Raw genomic sequence first — 22,993 nt, 5'->3', positions numbered from 1 at the left:
ACGGTGGTGTTGCGACAGTGTCGTCAAGGCCGACGGCAGGGTGACAATTTGACCAGTTGTCCTCTAAACCGGTTTGCCCGAATCTCTCTCAAACAATAAATCAGGTTTCATTTGGGCAATCGACAAACTTAATCATGGCAGGAGTAATTGCACGAAAAGCCATCGACCATGTGAGAAGCAAGGATTTCAGAGATTACTTGATGAGGTAATTTTGATGGAAATGCTAACTAGCTGGTGTGCTATCTGTGGGCACTAGCTCTGTACACTGACAGTATTTAGATACAGTACATTACGAATTAAATGAAGCTAGCCGGCCTCCACTATACAACTTAGTGACTAAAATGGTTACTTTTAGTTAAAATCTTTCTGTGATTCTACATGAGGACTTATTGACGTATAAACATAACAGCATAGCATCCTAATCATGGTTCTATTGTTGGAAATTAGATTACTGCATTGGTGAATGGTGACAACAAAAGTAAGATTCGGATTTATTTAGAGCTTTAACCTGCATTCTCTAAACGTTCGACCTACAAGTAAAGTGCCATGCGGTAACATAGGTTTACTTGGTATGTTCATTTGAAGATTAATAGGATAATAATTATTCTAATCATTCCTAACGATGTTTTCCTTAGTAACAGTCAAAACAATGCAAAATCAATGGTCTGCTGTAAACTTTTGATGGTCAATGTCCCAACTGATGTATTTCTCTTCTGTATCTCTTTTATATGTTAACTCCAATCACCAGCACGGTAAGTAACTTACTTATCTTCGGCCTTATGTTACAAAGTTAACAATTCATTAAATGCTGTTAATGAACGTGTTACTCTGTTTAAAGTATCCCATATCAGTAGTACTAGGTTTCATTGACTTAATTATATATTTTTGTTAATCAAAGTCAAAAAATTCTGTTTGTCTGTGTGTGACAGCATTTCTGGGGTCCAATTGCAAACTGGGGTCTTCCAATTGCGGCCATCTCTGATATGAAGAAGAGCCCAGAGATTATAAGTGGCAGAATGACCTTTGGTGAGACACATGCACTCACCCAAACATAGAAATATGAAAAAAATAAAGCAAGAATACTTTGGAATGTGTATGGTAAATGCATTTTTATTTTATTCGTTCATTGGCAAATGCAGAAGCTATTCAGGGTACACTTGACTGAAAGTTCTGTACCGAGTGTGACCAAAATCCATAAAGTACAGTCTGTGCAAAAAGCCTTCTAGTTCGGGGCCTACCTTAACATAATTGCACATTAATATTTACTTGAATACTAACTCCCACGGTTCATGACATATGATTTGTAGTGTATTCACTTTTCATATTTTGTGTAAACAATTGACACATAAGATAACCTTGATGGACCGTAATTATTTCTCCCTCTCTTTTAGCGTTGACCTGCTACTCGCTGCTCTTCATGCGATTCGCCTATAAGGTGCAGCCTCGCAATTGGTTGCTTTTTGCTTGCCATTTGACCAATGAATCGGCTCAGCTCATTCAGGGTGGTCGACTCATCAAATATAAGTAAGTCTTATTATTTTTTAGTTACTTTCGGAATTGTATGTATACATGTTCTTCTTGCTAACAGGTGCAGCAATTAGTAATTCCCTTGGCTGTTGTCCTAGCTGCCTTTTGTACTACTGTAGCATACATGTGACACTGCACTATATATATTTAGTGTAATTAATCCAAAGATTCAAAAAGGAAAGTGTACATAGCATATGAGGATCATATAATATAGCACACACTGGCGGTTTTCTGTTCTTTTAATACTCTTCTGGAAGGATTTGAAAGTAAGGTAACTAACCCAAATGTATTTATTTCAGCATGGAGAAGAAGAGGGCGTCTTAGTGGCAGCATGAAGCCTTCACGTCAGCTTCCTGCCTGGAGAGCGAGTTTCAGTGGAGGGGGCCTGCTGATTAAGGATCTACCTTGACCACCACAGTACAAAACGTAGAGCCCCTAAGAGTATTCTTTGCTGCTAGCGCCGAACCCTAATGGTTCATTTTCAGCATTTAGTTGTAGTTTGGATCGTAGGATGTACTTCACAGGGATATTAACACAGACGGTTCTCAGAAATATCAAACTGTATGTAGTTTTATTTTTACAACTTAAGCCACGCATCATCGTAATTGGGGAGAATGTAAATCATCACAAATGTAGCCTATACTTTGTTAGCTATGTAAAAATGTTACAATGTTCGCTCTTAAACCATCTTCAAACAAATAGTGGTTGATGATTTAAATTAAATTGTAATCTTTTAATTTATGTAATGAAAGTTCTTGAATTAATATTTGAACATGAAACCTAATGAATGATATGAATTAAAAACAAGACACATATTTAATTTTACCCTCTAAGGCCCACTTTGTATGATGTACTACATTGTACGGTCTGCAACAATTAAATTCAGATTTTCTTCTGAGACTACGGATTATTATATGACCAAATTGTGTTTTGAAACTCGACTGGAGAAGTGTTGACTTTGTATGCTTCTTGGTGAATTATTCTACAAGGGTAATAAATTACTCAGATTATTCCACTGTCAAATGTATGTATATGGTCTCTGTGTACCTAAATACACTGGTACTATATATCAATGGTAATTTGCATTTGTTAAATCAAAATACTGCCCTGAAGTATGTTGAACTTTCAGTATGTTGAAAGTGGTGAAATGTTCGTATTTGCTTTGGTAGACGGTAAAACCTCTGTGTCATGACCTAATCAGGGTTGAGGCAGAGAGGGACAAAACAAGGCCTGCAGTTTCCCTGACCTTGTCTTGAGCTATTCTCCTTTACTAGCAATGACTAAACAGAATGACCTTGATCCAAGTTTTGCAGGCACTCAAAACATGCATGTGATGTTAGTGCAAAGCCTCTTAAATAAACCTCCGGCCAGGAAACAGGTTAATAATAAGTTAATAAATGGTTGCTCGTGTAGACACAACATGCCATTTTCCTCAATGAATAGGACATACTAGTTAATCCTGCTTATGTTGACCCTGCAGGGAAAATATTGAATTAGAAAAGTTGGTCTAAAGGAGAATACACATCTGAAAGCAATACAGAATGTCTAAGGGACACTACATTATATCCCATTATATTTTAGACACACAGTATTGTGTTATACTGTAAGAAGGAGGCTTCCTGTGTATTTGAAGCCAGATGCCAAATCTTTCCACATATTCCCTCCCTTTGATTTTAGGATTATTCAAATCATTTTAGTGCATGCAGGTTCAATATTGCTGCAATTAAGCCAAGTTCATAAACCATAACGTTATATTTTCTTAGTTAACTAAAGCAAGCCTTCTCACCTTTTTTAGAATTACAAGAGGGCAAATTCTGTCGTTAATTTAGGCAGTCAAATAAAAGTTTTCGTGTCAGTCGAATTAGAATGAAAAAGCAAACAAACATTAGCTATGGGACCATTATATCCAAATGATTAATGAATAATTTGTAATATCAACTTATCATTAAATCATCATGCTAAATCCGACATAATGCAGTACATTGTCGTTTATACATGCATAACATCGATGTATTCGCTAATGGGACCACAGTAGTTTATGGCACCAAAACGCTTTATTGCCTCCATGATGCGCGCGCATTCTCGAACGCACTCAAGACGTTCAACACAAAAAACATGCGCAGATCCAGTTGGAAACATGGCGTCCGTGAACAGTTCAGATTGGCGAGCTATCTGTGAACAATTTACCACCGCCCTAAACTTGACTGAGGTAGAATCTCGCAAAGACCCAGAGAACGACCCATTTCGATCCAAGTACAAGGCACGGGAGATCCTCAGAGAGATATACAGTGCACTGAAGAATTTCGAGGCCACCGAGGCTGACAGTGAGACCAGCGGAGAGAGGGGCGAGGAGCAGGTTGTAGATGGAGAGAAGGATGGCCAATGTTTTTACGGAGACTCACCGGCCGGGTGGCGGGCCGCAAAGCTGGCAGCTGTGGAGTATTTCCTGGGTGTCAACCACATCGAGACGGAAGAGCTGTCTGCCGGACAGGAGCATTTGATGAATTGCATGAAACTAATAGATAAATGGAGTACCTCGTCCATGAATGTGTCTCTCGTCATCCATGTCAAGGTAATGATCGCCCTCTCTATTTGCATGGGACCTAGGCCCTACCTTTACAATAATATCTAGGTATTAATACTTTTTTTTTTTTTTAACGTTTTTTAAATCCACTACTTGCGCCAATGCCTAATTGGCACAATCAGCGACATAACAATCGCATAAATGCAAACCGTTATTATTTCGTATAGGATAACGAATATACAAGGATTCATAATCTACATCAGTTCATAAAATAAATCTGAAGGATACATTAAACATGACGGTAGACCACTACTGTTCAATAACATGAGTGATAAAAGAACACGAATCTTCGGTGAAATATTATTTTGTTTGGAATAGGTTACCCTATATGTATTCGTCCCGTAAACGGCTTGAATAAATATAGATAGATCGGTTGAAGTGAAGTCTACTATATCTTCTAATGTCGATTCCGTTGCATCCATTTGTAGACCAATGGGACAAAACATGATTTTAGACTTGAATTCAAATTTTATATATGTGGAAATAGTGACATGAAAATTGCAGTGCATTTCGGATAATAATAATAATAATAATACATTTAATTTAGAGGCGCCTTTCAAGACACCCAAGGTCACCTTACAGAGCATATAGTCATCATTCAAAACTATGTAAAACAGACTAGGAATAAAAGGAAAACAGAGGTTAAACATGAAGAATAATAATAATTAATAACACTCAAAGACGCCTAAAGTGAAGTGAGGACCTCACTAACCACCACCAATATGTAGCACCCACTTGGGTGTTTATGTGCTAGATTTGGGGAAATATAAAAAAGCTCGAGCTTTATCTTGAAGTGAAGCCCGTTATTTCAGCAGGAGGTTTATAAACCCCATAACCACCCTTTCCCGTTACCCATCCATAGAGCACATCATTCTGCTCCCAAACATATGTAAACGGAGGCTTCTGATTGACTTTGGTTTGGTGTTGATTGGCAGAACCAACTGGGCATCCTTTGGTCAGGACGAGACGAGACGGAAACAGCAAAAGCCTTTCTGGAAACTGCAGAAGGTACCTATCTACGTTACATGAAGAAGGTAAGGCATTCATTAAAAATTGTTTGCACATTGTAAAAGAGTGCCATGGAGGTAGTCCTGGACTTTTACAGACAGTTAAATATTCAAAGGCACGAATATCAACATAAGAAAGAAAATGGAACAGTGAGTCCTTACTCACATAATTTTTGGATGGCATCTAATGTTACATACCTTGGTAATGTTAAACGTAGTCAGGTAAGACCCGGCGAAGATCAACAAATAAACCTAGAGTTGCAGTAGCCTTGTATCCAAGTTGTCTTATTAATTGTAGCTGAACTCATAATCTGCACTGCTTGTTTGTATTTGTTCAGGAAGGGAGTCCTCCGACAGACATGACGGAGTACTTCAGCACAGAAGAGAACCAACTGACACACCAGGAGAGGACCAAGCGGTATTGGAAACGCACTGACATCCTCTATACACACTATCATTTATTTTCAGTTAAAGTGAATGCTCTCATTTTTTCTTTGTCTTCTCCACTCCCTAGTTTTTAACCTCTTTGCCCCGTTCTCTGTCTTTCTTGGCTGTCTTGCCTGTTCTCCCCTTCCCTGGGTCTCTCTAGGTTTGAGTTGGCCTACACCCATACTAAGTACTACCTGGCCCAGGTCTACCAGTACCTCGGTGAGTCGTCTCTGTTGGCCGTTAGTATTACAGATCATGTGGCAATCAGTCAATCATGAACTATGAGGGGAAGTCGTTAGTCATCAGTCTTCTTCATCCCTTTTTAGAAATTGTATGTATTGTACTGAATCAATTGATTCTGATGCCATACTTCAATGGGCATTTGACTGGTGGTTGGTAAAACAGAGCATATTAATCAGCTGAGAAATGTGATTTCGTTAATGTTTGAAATATGTATGCAATTCTTCCGTAGTACTGACTACTATAATAATTTGAAGCCTCATACATATAGATAGATCGGTTATTAAACTGCTCTCTGCCACCTGTCCCTCGAGGTCATTCGATTTTAGAAATTATCTTAAAAACCTCCGTCTTATTTAACCCTAATTTCCTGCAATACGAGCCATTTTAAATGATTTGGCGATAGCCTGTGTGGTGTGATAATGACCCACAGTATGTACTAATAGTGTTCATACTAGTACTGTACTTACTCATTAGATATTGATTGATACGGATGTCTTCATTGGTCTGGCAGGTGAAACGGAGCTTTCTGCCACATACTGTCATAGCACCTTACAGAGACAGCTCCAACTGAACCAGTTCAATCCCATGGAATGGGCTCTCAACGCCGCTACGCTTTCACAGTACTACATTAACAAGGTGAGCTTCCATTACGCCAGGTGCGTCGTGAGACCTGGGCATTCGAGGCTATAGCCTCGGATCTCTTGGGAATAGCCCCGGATTGCTCTGCCGTCAAAAAATAAATAAAAAACATAATAATGATAAATAGCAACAGAGAGTATACTTCTTTGTGGTTGCATTACCAGCAGCCACAGAGGCAGCATTGTAGCCAGTGAAAAATGCACAATTCTGACGTGTCCATCTATGGGCAGATTTAGAATAATTGATTGCAAATTGTTGCAAATTCAAATTCTTCTCTATGCATAGCGCATCTCGTCGATGTTGCCGTTTCGTGCTGCTAGCCTTTTAGTGAGATTAGAGAGTGTTATAAAATATCTTTGGTAAGATGGATATAAGAAGAGAGACCCGCAGTGTCCCGCAGTGATCCACTTGACATCGGGTAGGTGCATGACAGTGGTAGGTCTACCGTAAAACTTCAATAGCCCAGGCTTTTATTTGTTTCAATCACTGAACTTTCGAACAACAACACTATCAAATCTATTATTTAAACCAGTACGAATATTACCGTACATGTTTACCAGGCAATCGAATAACGGCTACGCACACACACACAGCAGGAAATAGAACCTGTCTGATGGGCTTTTTGATCAGTGTATGTGATCCAAAGGCCATCAAAATGATACATGCCTACGTCAAAGAAGTTATCAAGTTTAATACGTCCATTTCATCTGCCAGCCTTTTTTGGTTGCTCGGGTACACACACATCAGGTCGATTCGTAAGTGTGATGATGGCAACACCTGTTATCGCACAACAGCCTCGCTCCCACACACATTCATTCACCAACTCATCCATCCAACCACCTACTCACCTATCATCCAGCCATCCAACCACCCATCCAGAGCAGAGTAGTGCAGAGCAAGAGAGAGAGAGACAGAAAGAGAGAAGGACAGAAAGGGAAAGAGAGAGATACAGAAAAACATCCATTGTCATGTTATTGACAAGGTATTGCCAGATGTGGTGACTAACTGCAGTACTAGCATTATCGTGTGACACGCGCGCGCGCAAAGTGGTAATCGGGAGAGTTGGGGGAATTCCCTGTGGCCCGTTAATGTTTCGGGGCCGCCGGGCTGATTACTGCGGGATAACAAAATTGCGTTTATAAACGTTCCTTGCAGCGCTGTTCGGCAGCCTGAGCTGTGCAACTGCAACCTCTCACTCACTTAACACACGCAACACATACATTCTGTCAACGTCGCGACCAATTCGAGGGGAGTAACTGAGCGCCCCCTCCCGAAGTGGTACAGCCCAGGTCGGTCTTGAGCTGAGATTGGGCAGAAAGACGTAACAGCTAATGACAACATTCAACTCTTGTGCAGGCTCGAACTGAGTGACACACAAACACACACAGACACACGCATACACTTTAAAGGAGTTTTTCGCCCGCTCCGTATCCAGCTTGTTCCACGCTTTAAGCACCCAGGCTACTAGTAGGCCTATGCGGCGAGCTGGGGCTCTCATGTGCCCCCCTGCGGTGTATTCCTTGTCCGTATCCCCTGCCATCCAGTTGTCATACGATTCATGCAGACTGGCTTTGAACGGCTGATTCCATGGATGTACTTTGCGTGTGCTGTGATTTCCCGCCGATGTGGTGAAGCTGTATGGTTATGCTGTTGAGAGCTTATAAATGGACTATATAAGTTGACTATGAAGAATTATTGAAGTTCAACATTTTGTTAAGCAAATCTGACAACTGACAGATGCAATATTGTAGCGAGTGAAAAACGCAAAATTCTGACACGTACATTTATGGGCAGATTTAGCTAATTTTATTCTCTACGCATAGTGCATCACGTCGATATTGCTGTTTAGTACTGCTCTAGTTTGCACAGATTCAGGAAAGCCGCAGTGAATTCAACCCGGTCCACTTGACATCGGGTCGGCGCATGACAGTGTTTATTTGGCTACAGGCTTTCCTAATGTCTAATTTTGGCTGCTGGTGTATGTGGTACACTTTCCTATCCTTAAAATAAACATTAACCTACTCAGTAGGCCTGCAACGACGTGAGTCAGACATGACGATTGGTCTTTCCTTTCCTTCTCAATCTACGTTACAATTGCATGTTCATCAGCCCGATTTTCAAATTTTCCCGGGGGAGAACCCCCGAACCCCCGTTATAAAAGGACTAACTTCTGGGCTACAGCCCTGAATGTTTTAACTTGCTAACGACGCTGCATTACGCCATGATCTTACCATTACTGCTGCTCCAACGTGTGTGTGTGTGTGTGTGTGTGTGTGTGTGTGTGTGTGTGTGTGTGTGTGTGTGTGTGTGTGTGTGTGTGTGTGTGTGTGTGTGTGTGTGTGTGTGTGTGTGTGTGTGTGTGTGTGTGTGAAGGGCCTCTACATGGAAGGCCGACACTGTCTCTCTGCAGCGACCGTCATCTCAGGCCTAGCAGGAGAGGTTCCCTCCGAGGCGGCGGAGGAGGAGAGTGAGTCTACTCATTCACTCAACTCACTAGTCACACAGGTCAGACTTCAGATGGATAACCTGAAGTTGGATGGCAGACAAGCCCGGACCTGGGGGAACGGGGAGTTTCACCATATTTTCCAGCCAAGTCTGCGTGCCATCACTCCCCCTAGAAGCTCTGCTATAACGTAGTAGGGCTGCTGGATCAGAGATTACTGTTACAGGGAATTGATGTGCATGCTATCAAGGAGATAGTTGGTTTTGGAAATCTTGCTGAAGGATGCCTTAAGGTGGACTGTTGACAGTGGGGATCAAACCCAGTACCCTTTTGGGTGGGAGAGACAGTACTCAGGAGCTGTTCTAAAGTCTCCATTTGGTAAGCCTTATTTATTTGCAGGAGTTGTCTTGCAATTTTCCAATCTTTGTGATAGTAATTGTCAGCCTTTTTTATGGAACAATTGATACAAATCTAAAATAAGCATCATGCATTCCTAATGTGCATTATCCAAAGAATCTAATATTTATTTTTCAATAACGTCGTTGGGATGCTAGTTGGATCTTGTCTATTTTGACATGGGAGACGTGCCGCTGATGACCTCATGTGAATGCTGCACGGAAATGGGCAGAATAGCCATCCATAATGGGCAGAATAGCCATCCATAATGGGCAGAATAGCCATCCATAATGGGCAGAATAGCCATCCATAATGGGCAGAATAGCCATCCATAATGGGCAGAATAGCCGTCCATAATGGGTAGAATAGCCATCCATAATGGGCAGAATAGCCGTCCATAATGGGTGGAATAGCCGTCCATAATGGTTGCGTGTAGGGGGCCCACTGACCCGCCGTGTCCCTGGCTGTGTGGCAGGTGAGCGGGAGCAGGAGCGCAGGGACCAGCTGAGGCAGAAGAGGGCCGACATCGCCCGCTGCTGGATCAAATACTGCCTCAACCTGCTGCTGGATGCCAAGAAAGCCCTGGAGGTACTGGGCCCCCCTCGGCCATCACTAGCCTCTTCCACTCTTGGGCACATTTGACAGTACCTTGAATGACCCATTGTGTGTGTGTGTGTGTGTGGTTGTTTTTCTCTCTTTATATGTGTGTGTGTGGGGCGGGGTTTGTATATGTGTGTGGCTGTGTGTTTTCCTCTCTTTATCTGTGTGTGCGACAGGACAACATTGGTGAACTGGATGGGGATCGTCAGGAGGAGTTGAAGGCAGCGAGAAGAGCGGAGGAGGAGGAGGAGGAGAAGAGCAGGAAGAGTGCCCTGCTCTTTGGATCTGAAGACACGTTTGACTCCATCGCCAGTCTGGAAGAGAAGGTCTGTGTCCCTTATGGTTGTTATGGAATCGTTTAAGAAGCTGTATTGATCATTTGCTTCTTATACATTTATACAAAGTGGTCACTGAATTCTGGTACAGGTCTTAAAGGGGCAGTACCTTTCAGCTTCTTAATGAATCGCTGTAAGGTTTTTACTGCTAGTAGTAGTAGTGGTACTTCTATTTTTTAACACTTTGCACTACTTTCCTACAGATTTCCTTGCTCATAGTAGTCATCTTTAACCTCATGGGTGAAAATGTTGCCAAGAATTATGTCATTATATTTGCACTTTCCCATATGAAGTGAAAAAGCGTTTATTTTATTGACCCACCAATAATTTTATCGTGTGTGTGTTATTTATTTTTAGGTGCAAAGTTTGACCCCATTGGACTTTACTGATGCCAGAGCTTTGTTTTTGGTGGGACAGACATATGTCACACAGGTGAGGAATGTACAACACACACGCATTTTTCAGATGGATCTTTTGAACAGTATATTTTGGATGACCTCTTGTGGCAGCAACGAGTAAAGCGTGCTGACTAAATGCGTCACTGAATGTTTTATTTTTTATTTTTATACTTTGGCCCTTTTGATGGAATCATGATAATAAACGAACGTTGTAAAGTAAACAATACATCGTAGAGTCATAGGGCTGTCCCCGACTAAGAATTCTGTGAGTTGACTAAAAGCAATTCCTGACTATTACTAGACTATGTTCATAAATATATGCATATTCATATTTAGGAACAGTAAGAAAAGAAGTGAAAAGTAAGAGGAATATGGTTGATTTGTGAGATAGTTTGGGAATCGTTTATATATATATATATATTTATATATATATTAGTGTATCACAACATACTAATGGCCCCATGGAGAGGAGTGCTGCTGCCTGACCGCTAGCTTGGAAGCCCCGTATCCTCAGGCCGGCAATCTCGTCTTTAGTTTCCGGCATAAGGTCGCTGTAACTCGGAGCATGAAAAAAAAAAAAAAAAAGACTTTCAAACTACATAAACTGGAATTGAGATGCGTGATTCCTTAAATACACAACATCCCAGTTGCTCTTTGCTGCTTACCTTCCTTCCATTTGGATGTAGCTGCACCGTGTTGGTGGAGTTGCCACCAATTTAAGTTCAACAACAATGAAACCGGGGGAGACGATAGCAACAATGAAAGCACGGGCTTACAATATCAGAAAAGGTGGCTTCTCGACTCACAGAAATTGGTCGCCGTAGGGTTTCTTATCACAAAGGCGGGCGGCATCTCAAAGAGTCTGTCTCTGTCTGTGTGTGTGTGTGTGTGTGTGTGTGTGTGTGTGTGTGTGTGTGTGTGTGTGTGTGTGTGTGTGTGTGTGTGTGTGTGTCTGCAGGCCAAGGAGTACTTTGAGATGGATGGTTTTGTGACGGACCACATAGAGATCCTGCAGGACCACAGCGCCCTCTTCAGGGCTCTCGCTTTCTTTGAGGACGACCTGGAGCGGCGCTGCAAGATGCACAAGCGGCGGGTGGACATGCTGGAGCCCATCTGCAATGGTACCACCTGAGCACGGTTACTTGTTTACAAGTGTTTACCGCACTTCTCTTCCCTCCGACCTCCTCCTATGTGGAGCATCCAGGGCTTGACCTTACGGAAATATGCCCAAAAATAGTTCAATATTTTTCGGTGTGTTTTACACAATATCGATAACTTTCCCGTTTGGCTTATGAATTCCGAATATCATTCTAAAGCGTCAAACTGATGGTCATTACATTAAATGCGGTGCATCGCACTAAATCTTGTTTCCCCTCATGACGTTTCAAACCTCATATTTGATAAATTTAAGGGAATGTCTTCATTTAGGGACGATAATATGGTATCATATGGTTCTGTTCCTTGTATGACTGGGTCTGAATTTCCTTTTTCACAACAGACCTGAATGGCCACTACTACCTGGTGATTCGCAGACAGCTGATGTTTGAACTGGCCGAGATATACAACGAGATGATGGACCTGAAACTGACTGTGGCCAACTGCCAGTCCGACTCGGAGACACTGGATAGCCACACCATTAAGAAGCTAAATCACCTGTGTGGTGCTTCTGCTAAGTATGTGTGTGTGTTTGCGTGAGAGTGCGTGTGTATGTGTTTGCGTGAGAGTGTGTGTGTGTGTGTGTGTGTGTGTGTGTGTGTGTGTGATGTCCCAACATTCTCTCACCAAACCATTGCATGAATACCGTACTGGATCATGTTAACCAATGTTTCGCTCTTCTCTTCAGGTTCTTTGAGATGTTCCTGGAGTCTCTGCGCTCCCCAGAGGGGAAGCTCCCAGAAGTGCTGGAGGAGGAGGTCCTGAGGCCCGCGCTGGTGGCGCGCTTCAGGGTGGCCCGGCTCTACAGTCGGGTCATCTGCCCCGTGATCAGCGATAAGCTGGAAAATCTCAACAAGTCTCTGGACCACTACAAGTAGGGACCCTTCAATAAATGTGTGTCTGGATCCACTTGATAAACATTCAGGCATTTATGGTTTGACTTTTACACAGTCACAGTTATAGCATAAAATGCCCAAATAAGCTAAACTAGTAAGCAAGCTAAATTTGACAGCCGGGTGTATGAAAGCTATGAGATGTCTTTGTGTTTGTGTTGCTCAGGTACGTGGCGCAGTACGGCGACGCCCACCCGGAAACATCCGCTGCCGTGGAAACGGAGCTTGAGCTCAGCCGGGAGATGGTCAGTCTGCTGCCCATCAAAATCAACCGCCTTAAAGCACAGATGATCTCTAATAACTGATCAATGTGACCGCAACTAACTTCGACAGAGCGACTGGCTAATTTGTCTTCTACAGTATTGTCAAATGTATGGCCTTGATGTGTGCAGGCTCTTTCGGCACTCTTAAACGGTCCTAATGCATCATTCATAAAAACGTGTCTTGTGGCTGCAGTGACCTCACCATCAACCAGAACACATCACTAGTGTATGCATGATCCCCATATCAATTACGTGTTTACTGCTCTGTCCTTTGAATTAATAACAATGCCCTTCATTACTTGTAAATATGTGATAAAAATGTGAATAAAGTGAACACCAATTATAGATTGGTTTATCATATAATTTATGAAGTGAGGATGTGTCAATTTTATGTTTACATTTTGCAGGTGATCGTGTCAGAAGAAAAGCTATCGGTGCGGTATGTTGGTACAGTGAGGATGTTCATAAAACAAGTGCCAAGCGTTTACAATTGCAAAGATTACACGATGCCAGGACCTACAAACATACAGTACGGGCGGAGGGGTGGTGGGGGGCTGGGGAGTGAGGCTATGCAGAGTCCAGGTGAACTCTTGAGTCTTGAGTCTCTTGCGGAAGCAGGTGAGCGACTCTGCAGTCCTGACTTCGGCAGGGGAGCTCGTTACACTACAGCGGTGGCAAAACAATAGTTGTGACTTGTTTAATGCTCTTAGCGATGGCAGGGCGCTCGAGCTGAAATGTCCGTTCTGGTCCTGTGGATGAGGTTGAGAGCGAATCTGCAGGATTGGACCACTGTGGTGATGTTCGGGGTACGGCAGAGTTAATTGTCCAGTACCACACTGAGGTTCCTCACAGTCGGCGATGGAGCTACCTTAGGAGGGGCAGTCTTTGCCATGCACAAAGCTCAATCTCGTGGAGTTTAAAGGGATACTTCACCGGCGGAGATATGAAGGTTATATGAAGTAAATAATTCTATGCATTATAAATGTGCAAAAAAAATTGAAATCGGTTCATCCTAGCCTGTGAAAAGGCAGAAAGTGTCTGGCTCAAAGGTAAGAAATCCTCAAACTACCACAGTCCATTGCGCCCGCTGCACCGCCCCCCTGTTTTCCGTTTGGAGGGGGAAGGACCCATGGTCCTAGCGCGAGTGGCAGCGAGAGCAAACTTAGTGTAAACATATCCCGATGATACGTTGACTAGTTGCTTCTGCCCATGTTTTTTCAAACGCATCATTTGTATATTACTGTACAGCATAAAAACATTAGCTAATTACAGTAGCTCAGCATATCAATAATTTGTACTCAATCTTTTCTCCCCAGTTGAAATAGGTGTTTATCTTATACAGTAGTCCTACTTTAGTATAACAGCACTTTGGTTAGTTAACATCACAACAACCAACATGAATTTGAAGTGTAATTCATGAAAAAACGTGTAGGGTGTGTTTGTTATTAGTCAAAATAGCTCATCTTGAGCATCTACTGTCTCCTATTAGCCACGGTACTGCCCATCTTGTGCTGGGTAATTAGCTCTGATGGCCTGGAAAGAGAGACTACTTGCTCGTATGTGACGCCACGCTCCCTGCGACTTGCATGGACAAGACCGACAATCTCCCCATCCGCATAACTGAAACTCTCCACATGCCCCGACTTCTAATGTTTTTGACCTCTTTCGATGCTTTTATCCTCCCCTTGGAAAAAAGAGGTAAAGTGGAGCAGAGAGATCGACATGAGTTCCAAGTGCGGGTGATGACGTATATCATTCACGTCGAGAGTAGTGACGAGCTGTAGCAAAGCAGCCTCACATAAAACCTAATATTATCAACCTTCTTCGCGAAAGTTTTAGTTTTCTTTGCATGAAAAATTATCATTTAAATCCACAAACAACATATGTGTAATCCAGGGCATATAAAGACTGGGACCAGAAAATAATTACTTTCTCTCCCTTGAAACGCATTCATATTTTTCGATCTCATAGGTCCCATGGGCTCCACCGGAGGGGGCGTGACTTCGCCGCTCTATTGGTGGGCTCACAAATTTGCGGAACCAGTGGTTTGTAGTCCTCGGCCCTTCTAGCAGGCAAGCAAAGTTCTCCCGAGTTTAAGTCAAACGCGTCATTTGACGTCATCTCGGGAGAAAATTAGATCAGGAAAGCTGGGCCATTGACTGGGTTACAATGAGGGGAAAAAAAAACATTTTTTATGTATTATATAGTGATTATATAATTATAGAACGCCGGTTCTGAATGGGTGAAGTATCCCTTTAAGCATTAATATTTAATTTTGAACAATAATGAATGATTTTCTCAGTTTTTTCTAGTAAATAAAAAATGTCATACATCCTGTAATGCAGGAATAAATCGTTAATTTATGCCCAAATATTGAAAAAACAGCATATTTATAGGAGACTATACAAGTTGCCAAAATAATTGGTCAAGAATTGAAACGTAAACCAGGGTGAGTTAAATTATAATTTCAAGTATCTGTTGGCAGTATCACGCTGCATGGGTATGGTTAATCTGATGATCTCTTACATTCCATCAATTATGACTAAGAGGCTTAAGCTGGGGTTTAAAAGGTCAAACAGCCTAGAGCTGGATCCCGATGACAGGTGTGCAAGGGTTGAACTAAATCGCAGTTATTAGAATCACTCGCCAATGCTGGTCTTCAAACTCTGCAGACCGTTTGAGATATAAAGACAGGGAGAAGATGTTACTAACCCAGTTACGGGTTGTATGGTCAACACCCAATACATTTGTCCTTCTCTGCCGTCTCCATGCAATTGCAGTTTGGAGGACATCTTTGCACTTTTACTTTCCCTCTTTGAGACAGAACCATGCGATACAACACACTGCCTATAATCATTCAGAATTTCATTTCCTATCACCAAACCTTTCATTTTGGTAATATGCAAGTAAATGCATTACTTCAAAATCAGGACCATTCAGCTTAGAGTCTTTCAGAACCCCCAACGTCTAGGGGGAATGGGGGTGGTAACTGATGTCAAAATGGCCAGGTTATGCATGATAGATAAACAAGTTGTACACCACAATGCAACCGGGTCTTGGGTTAGGGTTACCAAACAAAATAACCAAACAAAACCAAGCAAAGTTAACAGCTAACACAGGAGGGCAAAGCTTACCAGCTCTCACATAGACCACATGTCTACTTTCCTAACCTAAACTTAACCCAAAATACAGTTGGTAGCAACCCTCCTAACCTAATGTGTCTAAACAGAACAGCACTACGTGTTGTGAATGTAAAGAGACCTTTGTCTTACCTGTCCCAACGCGCAATGTAGCAACAAAGAACATAGAAATGGTGGGCAATGTGTAATATATGATTTCAAATGATCTAGCAATCCTGTCAAACTCTCCAGATGACATAAATAGGGTTAAGCTCGGCAGACCAAAAAGATGGTGGCAGGCCTCCCCTTGCTGGGAACTGAAATGGTGTGATGAGCTGCTGGTTAATTGACTGGCAACTGCACATGACAATAGAGGGAAATCAAGAGAGCAACATACAGACAGTGCCGTAACGGGGTCAAACACCCTCACTTGACCAATAGGCTACTCTATATCACTGAAATTTCCCTTTTAGTGAGGATTTTGGGCTGGGATGCTACTAATACTGTATGATCTCTTAATACCAGCAAGTTCAGTTTCCACCTGAGAGGAAACCTTTATTTTTTTGGCTACTGCAGGGTTTGCTTCACCAAAGCATATATATACACGTATATTCAGTACATATTTTTCTTCTTCTTCTACTGCACCAGCATTCCAGGGCTAACTCATAGTAGGCCTATGTGCAAACGTATCACTGCCTGATTATCTTTCTGACCATTATTACATCAGTGTTGTGTATAATGGATGGTAAAAAAAATGGTTTTTAATGATAATAGGCATAACATGTTGTTGCCCTGCATCCAAAGATGACCGATTGTACAGCCCCCCCTCCGGAAGACAGTTACCTCAGAGCATTCCTGAAGGTTTGAAAGAAGGATGCTCCTAGTTTGATGGAGGTCAAAGCTGTGTTGCAGCTGCACTTCTGTGTTTTGGACATAATTAATATATTTTACACTCTTTTTCGCTTGCCACGTGAACTCTGTCTGGGCTGCAAGACCCATGCAGTGGTGGAACCAAATTGTGATGTGTTGGAAAGTAGGCAGGTCTATTTCCTGTGGGAAGATAATACTCAAACGTTGTGACCACTTCCTGATGAATCTCACACATGTGAACATCTTCACACACACACACACAGACACACCCCAACACACACACGCATGCACACACGCGCACACACCACATACACACACACACACTATTGCGTTGTATAGAGACAAAACTGCCATTAATTTGCAGGCCTCTTTGTCCTTTAAACAGGCTCTCTGTTTTGGTTTCTTCTTCATTTTCACTCTCAGGTGATCAGTTGACAGTCCAAATATGGCATGAATAATTCAGCCAATATGCTCTCTTTTGAAGCACTACATGTTCCTAATGACCGTGCTAGCTCAGAACTGCCTGAAACATGATCTGTGTAAAACCTCCGATGAATCATCAGCAGTAAAGTGAATATCAGATTACATCTGCTTGGGAGACCGCAACATATTTCATGTGTCTCAACTTGTTTAAACTTCTTTGCCAATAGTTAATAGTTAGCATTCTGTTATTCTGTGTGGCACTTCTGCTGAAAACATGTTAAAGTTATTATAATACATCCATGGATGAGCTGAGCACGCATCTTCATCTTGTGGTCTCCGTCCCCATCTTTCTCTGCCACTGTTTCCGCATCTTATTTTGGGTCTGTCCGTGATGGCTGATAGCTAATAGGCAAGAGAGGGTGTAAAAGTTTCCACTTCTAAGGTTCAAACACTTCTACTAAAGACGTCCCCAGGAAACAATGACGCACAGGAGGGCTGAGCTTTATAGAGGAAGATCAGATGTGCAGAACCATTTCACCACGCATAACAGAATAGAACGGGAGGCAACCTCAATTAAGACACACTTTTATTCGCATTTCTCAGTTTGTTTTATAGTTTTGTTTGAAGGACTTTTTAAGAATATATATATATTTGCCACGTTAAAGATGAAGATATTTTTGTCACTGGCTGTCATATGTTTTGCCATAAATAGCGGAACGGGTAAGTTATGACTGTTTATTTCCCGTTGCTTTGTCTTTAGTCCTACTTGAAGTTGTGTGGGCAACTATCTGGACAATTCGTAAAGCTATCGTTAAGGGATTGCTGGCGTGTTGTGAAACCGAGTAGGACTACTAAAAAATATTTGGTAGTCTCATCACTTCCTATACATTTTCGATGTGAATACTTTGAAGGCCTGTATTAAAAAAAAAAAAAAAAGGGTTGGTTTACGGTAAACGATTTTGAAGGGGCGGTGATCCCGAATATCATCACAATCTCGAAGTCCGATTCAATCTTCTTCTTTCAGGCCACCCGTATAAGGAAACTGCCCCTTGTAGTCCAGTTTTAAATCCTGTTTAAGATCAAATAAATTAATATATAAATGATAACGTTAGTATGGTAATGGTAATGGCGTTAGGCCATTTTAATTTCTTATTGACGCTGGTAAAATTGAAATGGTATCCCCCTTTCACTTGATTCGAGTTAGGACTTGATATCAATCCATTCTGCTTCTATTTGTTCGATATTATAAAACAACAGTTCTCTGATGATGACCCTTCAATAATAAGAAAACAAACCCAGTTGTAGTCATGGAACGTAATAATGCCAACATGTATGCCTCATGTCAATTAATATATAAAGCCATATCCTACCATGTGAACTTGAGCAGAAATGAGGTAGTTGAAAGGACGTCAGAATTCTTCCTCTGACGGCAGAAGGGGCCTTTCTGGCGGTGCATTCAGGGTTATAAACGTTTGGCCTACATTCTAGACAAACTAAAGATCTTTAAGATGATAGACCTACAGGGGTTTGTGGGTTTGAGGTCAGGAATCCGGAGCACTGCATTTTAATGGGGTTATTCAGCAAAACATTATGCTGTGGTTGCATTCCATCTCTCTTTTTATTTTTTTCTCATAAATCAGCTAATTAGTCATGGTGCAAAGTGTGTGAAACCAAAGTGGAAATCATAGTTTAACTCACATCCATTTTAGGATGGTTATTTTCACGTGATAGGCTTTGTTACTGTTCTTCTGATTGAAGCGTTTCCGTGTTTCACTGTTGAGTAAAAAATAAACAAACAGATGGACAGAGAGACACTACTTCCTATTGAATCTGGCACTTATTCTCTCTTCTCAACCTTCTCCTCCTCTTCTTCATCAGGAGCCCCTTCCAAGGCTAGGTACATGTTTGTGAAATGTCACCCATTGGGAAACGACTCCAACTGCGTGACCCACCAAGGCCCAGAGATGAATCTCACTACAGACCTACCTGACAAACTGCCAGCTTCCGCCGCACCGTACATGTAAGTGTGGTTACAAGTGGTTACTTATGACTACTACACCTGCGGCATTGTTTTTTTCGATCCATAACCTTTCGTCTAGGAGTTGAACACCATAACACTTTTGCCTATTAAAAGTGTTGGGAGCAGTTGTGTAAAACAGTGTCCGTTCGTAGGCCACTGGTAGGCTGTGGGCGTGTGTTAATAGTGTTCAAGTATAGAGGAAGCGATATGTTGAGCAATCGTCATGTTTGCAACAGTGTCTGTTGCAAACTGTCTGTCGACAGATAAAGAAAAGAAAAAGCATGCCGCAATGATGAAATGAGACACGATGAGAATACGATCTGAAGCATTCAAAATAGATTTGGTGCCAATATCTTGCACTTGGGGGCAAAGGGCCTGGAACCAGTAGCACCTCTGGATCCATGCCCTTTGCACTACTTTAACAGGAAGTCAACCGGAAGTGTTGATAGGAAATTGGCTGTGATGGCTGATTCCCTCCCTGCCCCTTCCATTGTTCAGGGCCAGCAGTTTATTATGCAGCGGTATGGCTGGGTTCTCAGACATAATGACATAAAGTCTGTCCACGGGAAGAATACCATATAAAACATTAATCCAACATTTTTCATTAGTGAAAGTGAAAAACACAGAAGTGTATTGACATTTTTGCTTTGGTTGAAAATAGGTGTGGAATGTTTTGGAAAAAGTGCTCCTCATCCAAATCAGAGAAACATTATGCCTCAGACTTATCGCCTTGGAATCTAAAGGAGGCTACACCCCTTACAATTTGGACATTGTCGTTCAAACGCAGAACCTTTCTGCTGGGATTCAATCAACCTAACCGCTACGCTTCCCCAGAGCTTGGTTTACAGGTTATATCAGAAGCAGAAGGGAGTCAAGAGTCCGTTAGTGTCACTTGAGGAAAGTGAGATGATGCATGTTGAATTATGCAACTTTTTCAGGAGAAGCATATTGCGATGTGTGCCCTACAGCCCTGAATATCTGATTGATATGAGGGGTTGTTGCTGACTTTTTGCCCCTGCGTGAGGCTGTCTGTGATGATACATATACTTATTGAACCCATTGGGAAATTCATTAAACCTATTCAATCTAGGAGCGTAGGGTTGCCACAGAGTAGCTCCCAGGGGTCAATTCCGAACCAGATCTAGTAGTGCCCATGCTTTGGTGATGGGCAGGGCAGGACCACACAATGATGAGCATGAGGAGGATATTTATGACAATAACAGCAATAAAAGCCAAACCTCTGTATTATAGCATTGGAGGGCAAATGGCATTGTCTCTGTGTGTATTACTTCACCCTGCGTACCAAGCCTTTCCCCCGTTATGATTCCAGAGGGGCACAGCCAGTGGAGGATGGGCCCGTGACTGAGAGGAAAGAGCCCAAGGTGGAGTCGGTTTCATCCTTGACAGAAGATGGTTCCGGAGTTTTCGAGGGCTCCACAGGTTTTGAGGGATCTGCAATTGAATCACCCGTGGCAGATGGCTCTGGAGATTATTGGACCCAATTAGGTACAGTAGATCGCTTTTGAAGACACGCAGAGAATTGCTTGATACATTTTAACATAGTTCATATTTTATATATTGTATTATCTTTACACATAAACAATGATGTGTTTGTGCACAGTCCTTTCTGTTGAGGGCTTTAATAGTTGTTAGTAGGCGGGAGACTTTAAGAATAAGAAAAGATTAATAAGAGTGCTCAGTCCAAACAGTGGTTGTACAACTTTGTGATGGGAACTAGCGTAGCTCGGCTGGTAACGTGAGTTAAAGGGTCTGGGAGTTTGAGAGAGTACGATTATTGTGAATAAAGAGAGAGGTATGTGCTGGAGAACAATTTTCATTTGTACAATATATCAGTTATGGGATGCAATCTTATTGATAACATTATAGAAATCACTATCGATTGACTAGCATTGACTACAGCTATTTCCAGGTTATTTTAAGCTACGAGCTAGTTGAAATGTAAAACATTGTGACTTTTTTGTATTTTTTATCTATTTCTACATTTAGAGGGGGATGTTATGGCTGATTACCGACCAGCAGAAGAAGAGCTGAGAGAAGACCATCTGCTGGATCTGTAGACACACACACACACACACACACACACACACACACACACACACACACACACACACACACACACACACACACACACACACACACACACACACACACACACACACACACACACACACACACATAATGAAAAAAATGAAAAATTAACAATCTGAAAGTTAAATGAAAACGATGTTAAGGCAATTGCCATATTAAAAGTAAAGCCCTGAGAAATTAGAAATTGAGAGATAAAGGCAAACAGACTGAATTTCAAGTGCAATTAGTCTAATTATTTTATTTTGGTAGTAACCTATATTCACATTTTAAGGAAAGATAATATATTATTTTAACTTTCTGTTGCTTTCACTTTCTTTCGACCAAATGTCTGTATTGCGGCGTTGTTTCCATGTTGTGAAACTTTCTCTCTACAATCCTCTCCTCCATCCTTTTTTTACATATTGTGAGAAGGCCTGTAGCTAGGCTTTGCCTCATAGGCCAACCATGTATTATTTAGGGTTTAGCAGATTTGAGGTCAGAGCTTTGTTAGCCTGGCAATGCCAGACGATTCTGAAACTGCAATTATCTGTAGAGCAAATAAAACATGAGCTGGCGAGATTTGTCTGGTTACCATACTAGTAGTTTGTCACTGTCACTCCCAGGCCCGGATAAGCTTGTGTCCATTTTGTGGTTCTTGTGGTTACTGATGGCATTCATGGACTACGTAAAGAGAGATGTAGAGCATATAGTTAGAACACATCTCACTCTTGATCCACAATATCTCATTAAGGGCCAAATATTCTCTAAAATTGTCTGTAAACCTAGAGGATATCTCTCAGAAAGATGTTCTTCACTTTAAGAAAGCAATTATTGCTATGTTGGATTTTTATATTTGTGCCATGGTGACAAGAGCTGTCATAAACAATTATTCTGACATATAAATGGTTTAATGTGTCTGTAAACATTTGTGTGTTTTGTAGAATACATTTAAGATTTTTCTGATAAACTGTTTCATAACACCTTATCAAGTAAATGACATGTGCTTTTCTCATATAGACCCTTGAAAATCCCATTTTCGTATTTTTATACTTTAAATCATTGCCAGTTATTTTTAATACTACTGCCAATAAAAACACGTAGCCAGTTATTGAGCCGCAGAATGTAAGGAAAATAAAATTGTTTTCACTGTTACATGTTGTCCTTTCTGTTTTGCTTTATGGAATGCAACCATAAATAACCAGGCCTATGATAACGTGTCATATTCAGCCTTTGAATTGAATTGCCTACTATTCAGAGGTCATAGTGTCCAACTGAAAGATGTATTACGCGCCTTATGCTGTTACTTTAAGTCTTTGACTAACGCATTTGTCAATGGATTCTCAAGTGATACTCCCAAGAGAAAAAAGAATTGGGGCGTTGCTAGACCTAGAGTTTTACTGGGGCACAGGCCCCCAACTGCCAAAATTTTTTTTTTTACGTGTGCACAATATGAAATATATGGATACAGAAGGGTATGTACGAGCTTCAAAATTGTTGTCACTGTCATACTGTAGGCTATATTAAAGCACTGGTAAAGGTAAAGACGCAAAGATGGATTCAT

At 41.6% G+C, this 22,993-nt stretch overlaps 3 protein-coding genes and 1 long non-coding RNA gene across 4 annotated transcripts; all 4 read left to right on the top strand.

Moving 5' to 3' along the window:
* mpc1 (mitochondrial pyruvate carrier 1) lies at positions 1–2,537 on the top strand. Its single transcript, XM_060070851.1, has 5 exons — positions 1–205; positions 749–752; positions 930–1,026; positions 1,392–1,524; positions 1,827–2,537. The coding sequence occupies exons 1-5, from the start codon at positions 135–137 to the stop codon at positions 1,849–1,851; spliced, it is 330 nt and encodes a 109-aa protein (XP_059926834.1). The 5' UTR covers positions 1–134; the 3' UTR covers positions 1,852–2,537.
* Positions 2,538–3,636: 1,099 nt separating this feature from the next.
* kifbp (kinesin family binding protein) lies at positions 3,637–13,257 on the top strand. Its single transcript, XM_060070846.1, has 13 exons — positions 3,637–4,099; positions 5,047–5,145; positions 5,457–5,536; positions 5,708–5,766; positions 6,302–6,426; positions 8,803–8,896; positions 9,744–9,856; positions 10,045–10,194; positions 10,561–10,635; positions 11,560–11,722; positions 12,100–12,274; positions 12,445–12,630; positions 12,816–13,257. Exons 1-13 carry the CDS (start codon positions 3,665–3,667, stop codon positions 12,952–12,954), a joined length of 1,893 nt encoding a protein of 630 aa, XP_059926829.1. The 5' UTR covers positions 3,637–3,664; the 3' UTR covers positions 12,955–13,257.
* LOC132471648 (uncharacterized) lies at positions 10,644–11,257 on the top strand. Its single transcript, XR_009528879.1, has 2 exons — positions 10,644–10,817; positions 10,872–11,257. It is a non-coding gene; the product is annotated as an uncharacterized LOC132471648 (long non-coding RNA).
* A 4,586-nt stretch (positions 13,258–17,843) lies between the features above and the next one.
* On the top strand, positions 17,844–21,527 carry srgn (serglycin). The gene is made up of 4 exons (XM_060070850.1): positions 17,844–18,044; positions 19,203–19,344; positions 20,675–20,850; positions 21,352–21,527. Exons 1-4 carry the CDS (start codon positions 17,990–17,992, stop codon positions 21,420–21,422), a joined length of 444 nt encoding a protein of 147 aa, XP_059926833.1. The 5' UTR covers positions 17,844–17,989; the 3' UTR covers positions 21,423–21,527.
* Positions 21,528–22,993: the final 1,466 nt, after the last annotated feature.

Source organism: Gadus macrocephalus, chromosome 14 (genome assembly GCF_031168955.1).
Source record: "Gadus macrocephalus chromosome 14, ASM3116895v1".
Classification (NCBI taxonomy): domain Eukaryota; kingdom Metazoa; phylum Chordata; class Actinopteri; order Gadiformes; family Gadidae; genus Gadus; species Gadus macrocephalus.
The sequence above is the reverse complement of the archived record's forward strand: the minus strand, read 5'-3'. Positions and strand labels throughout refer to the sequence as shown.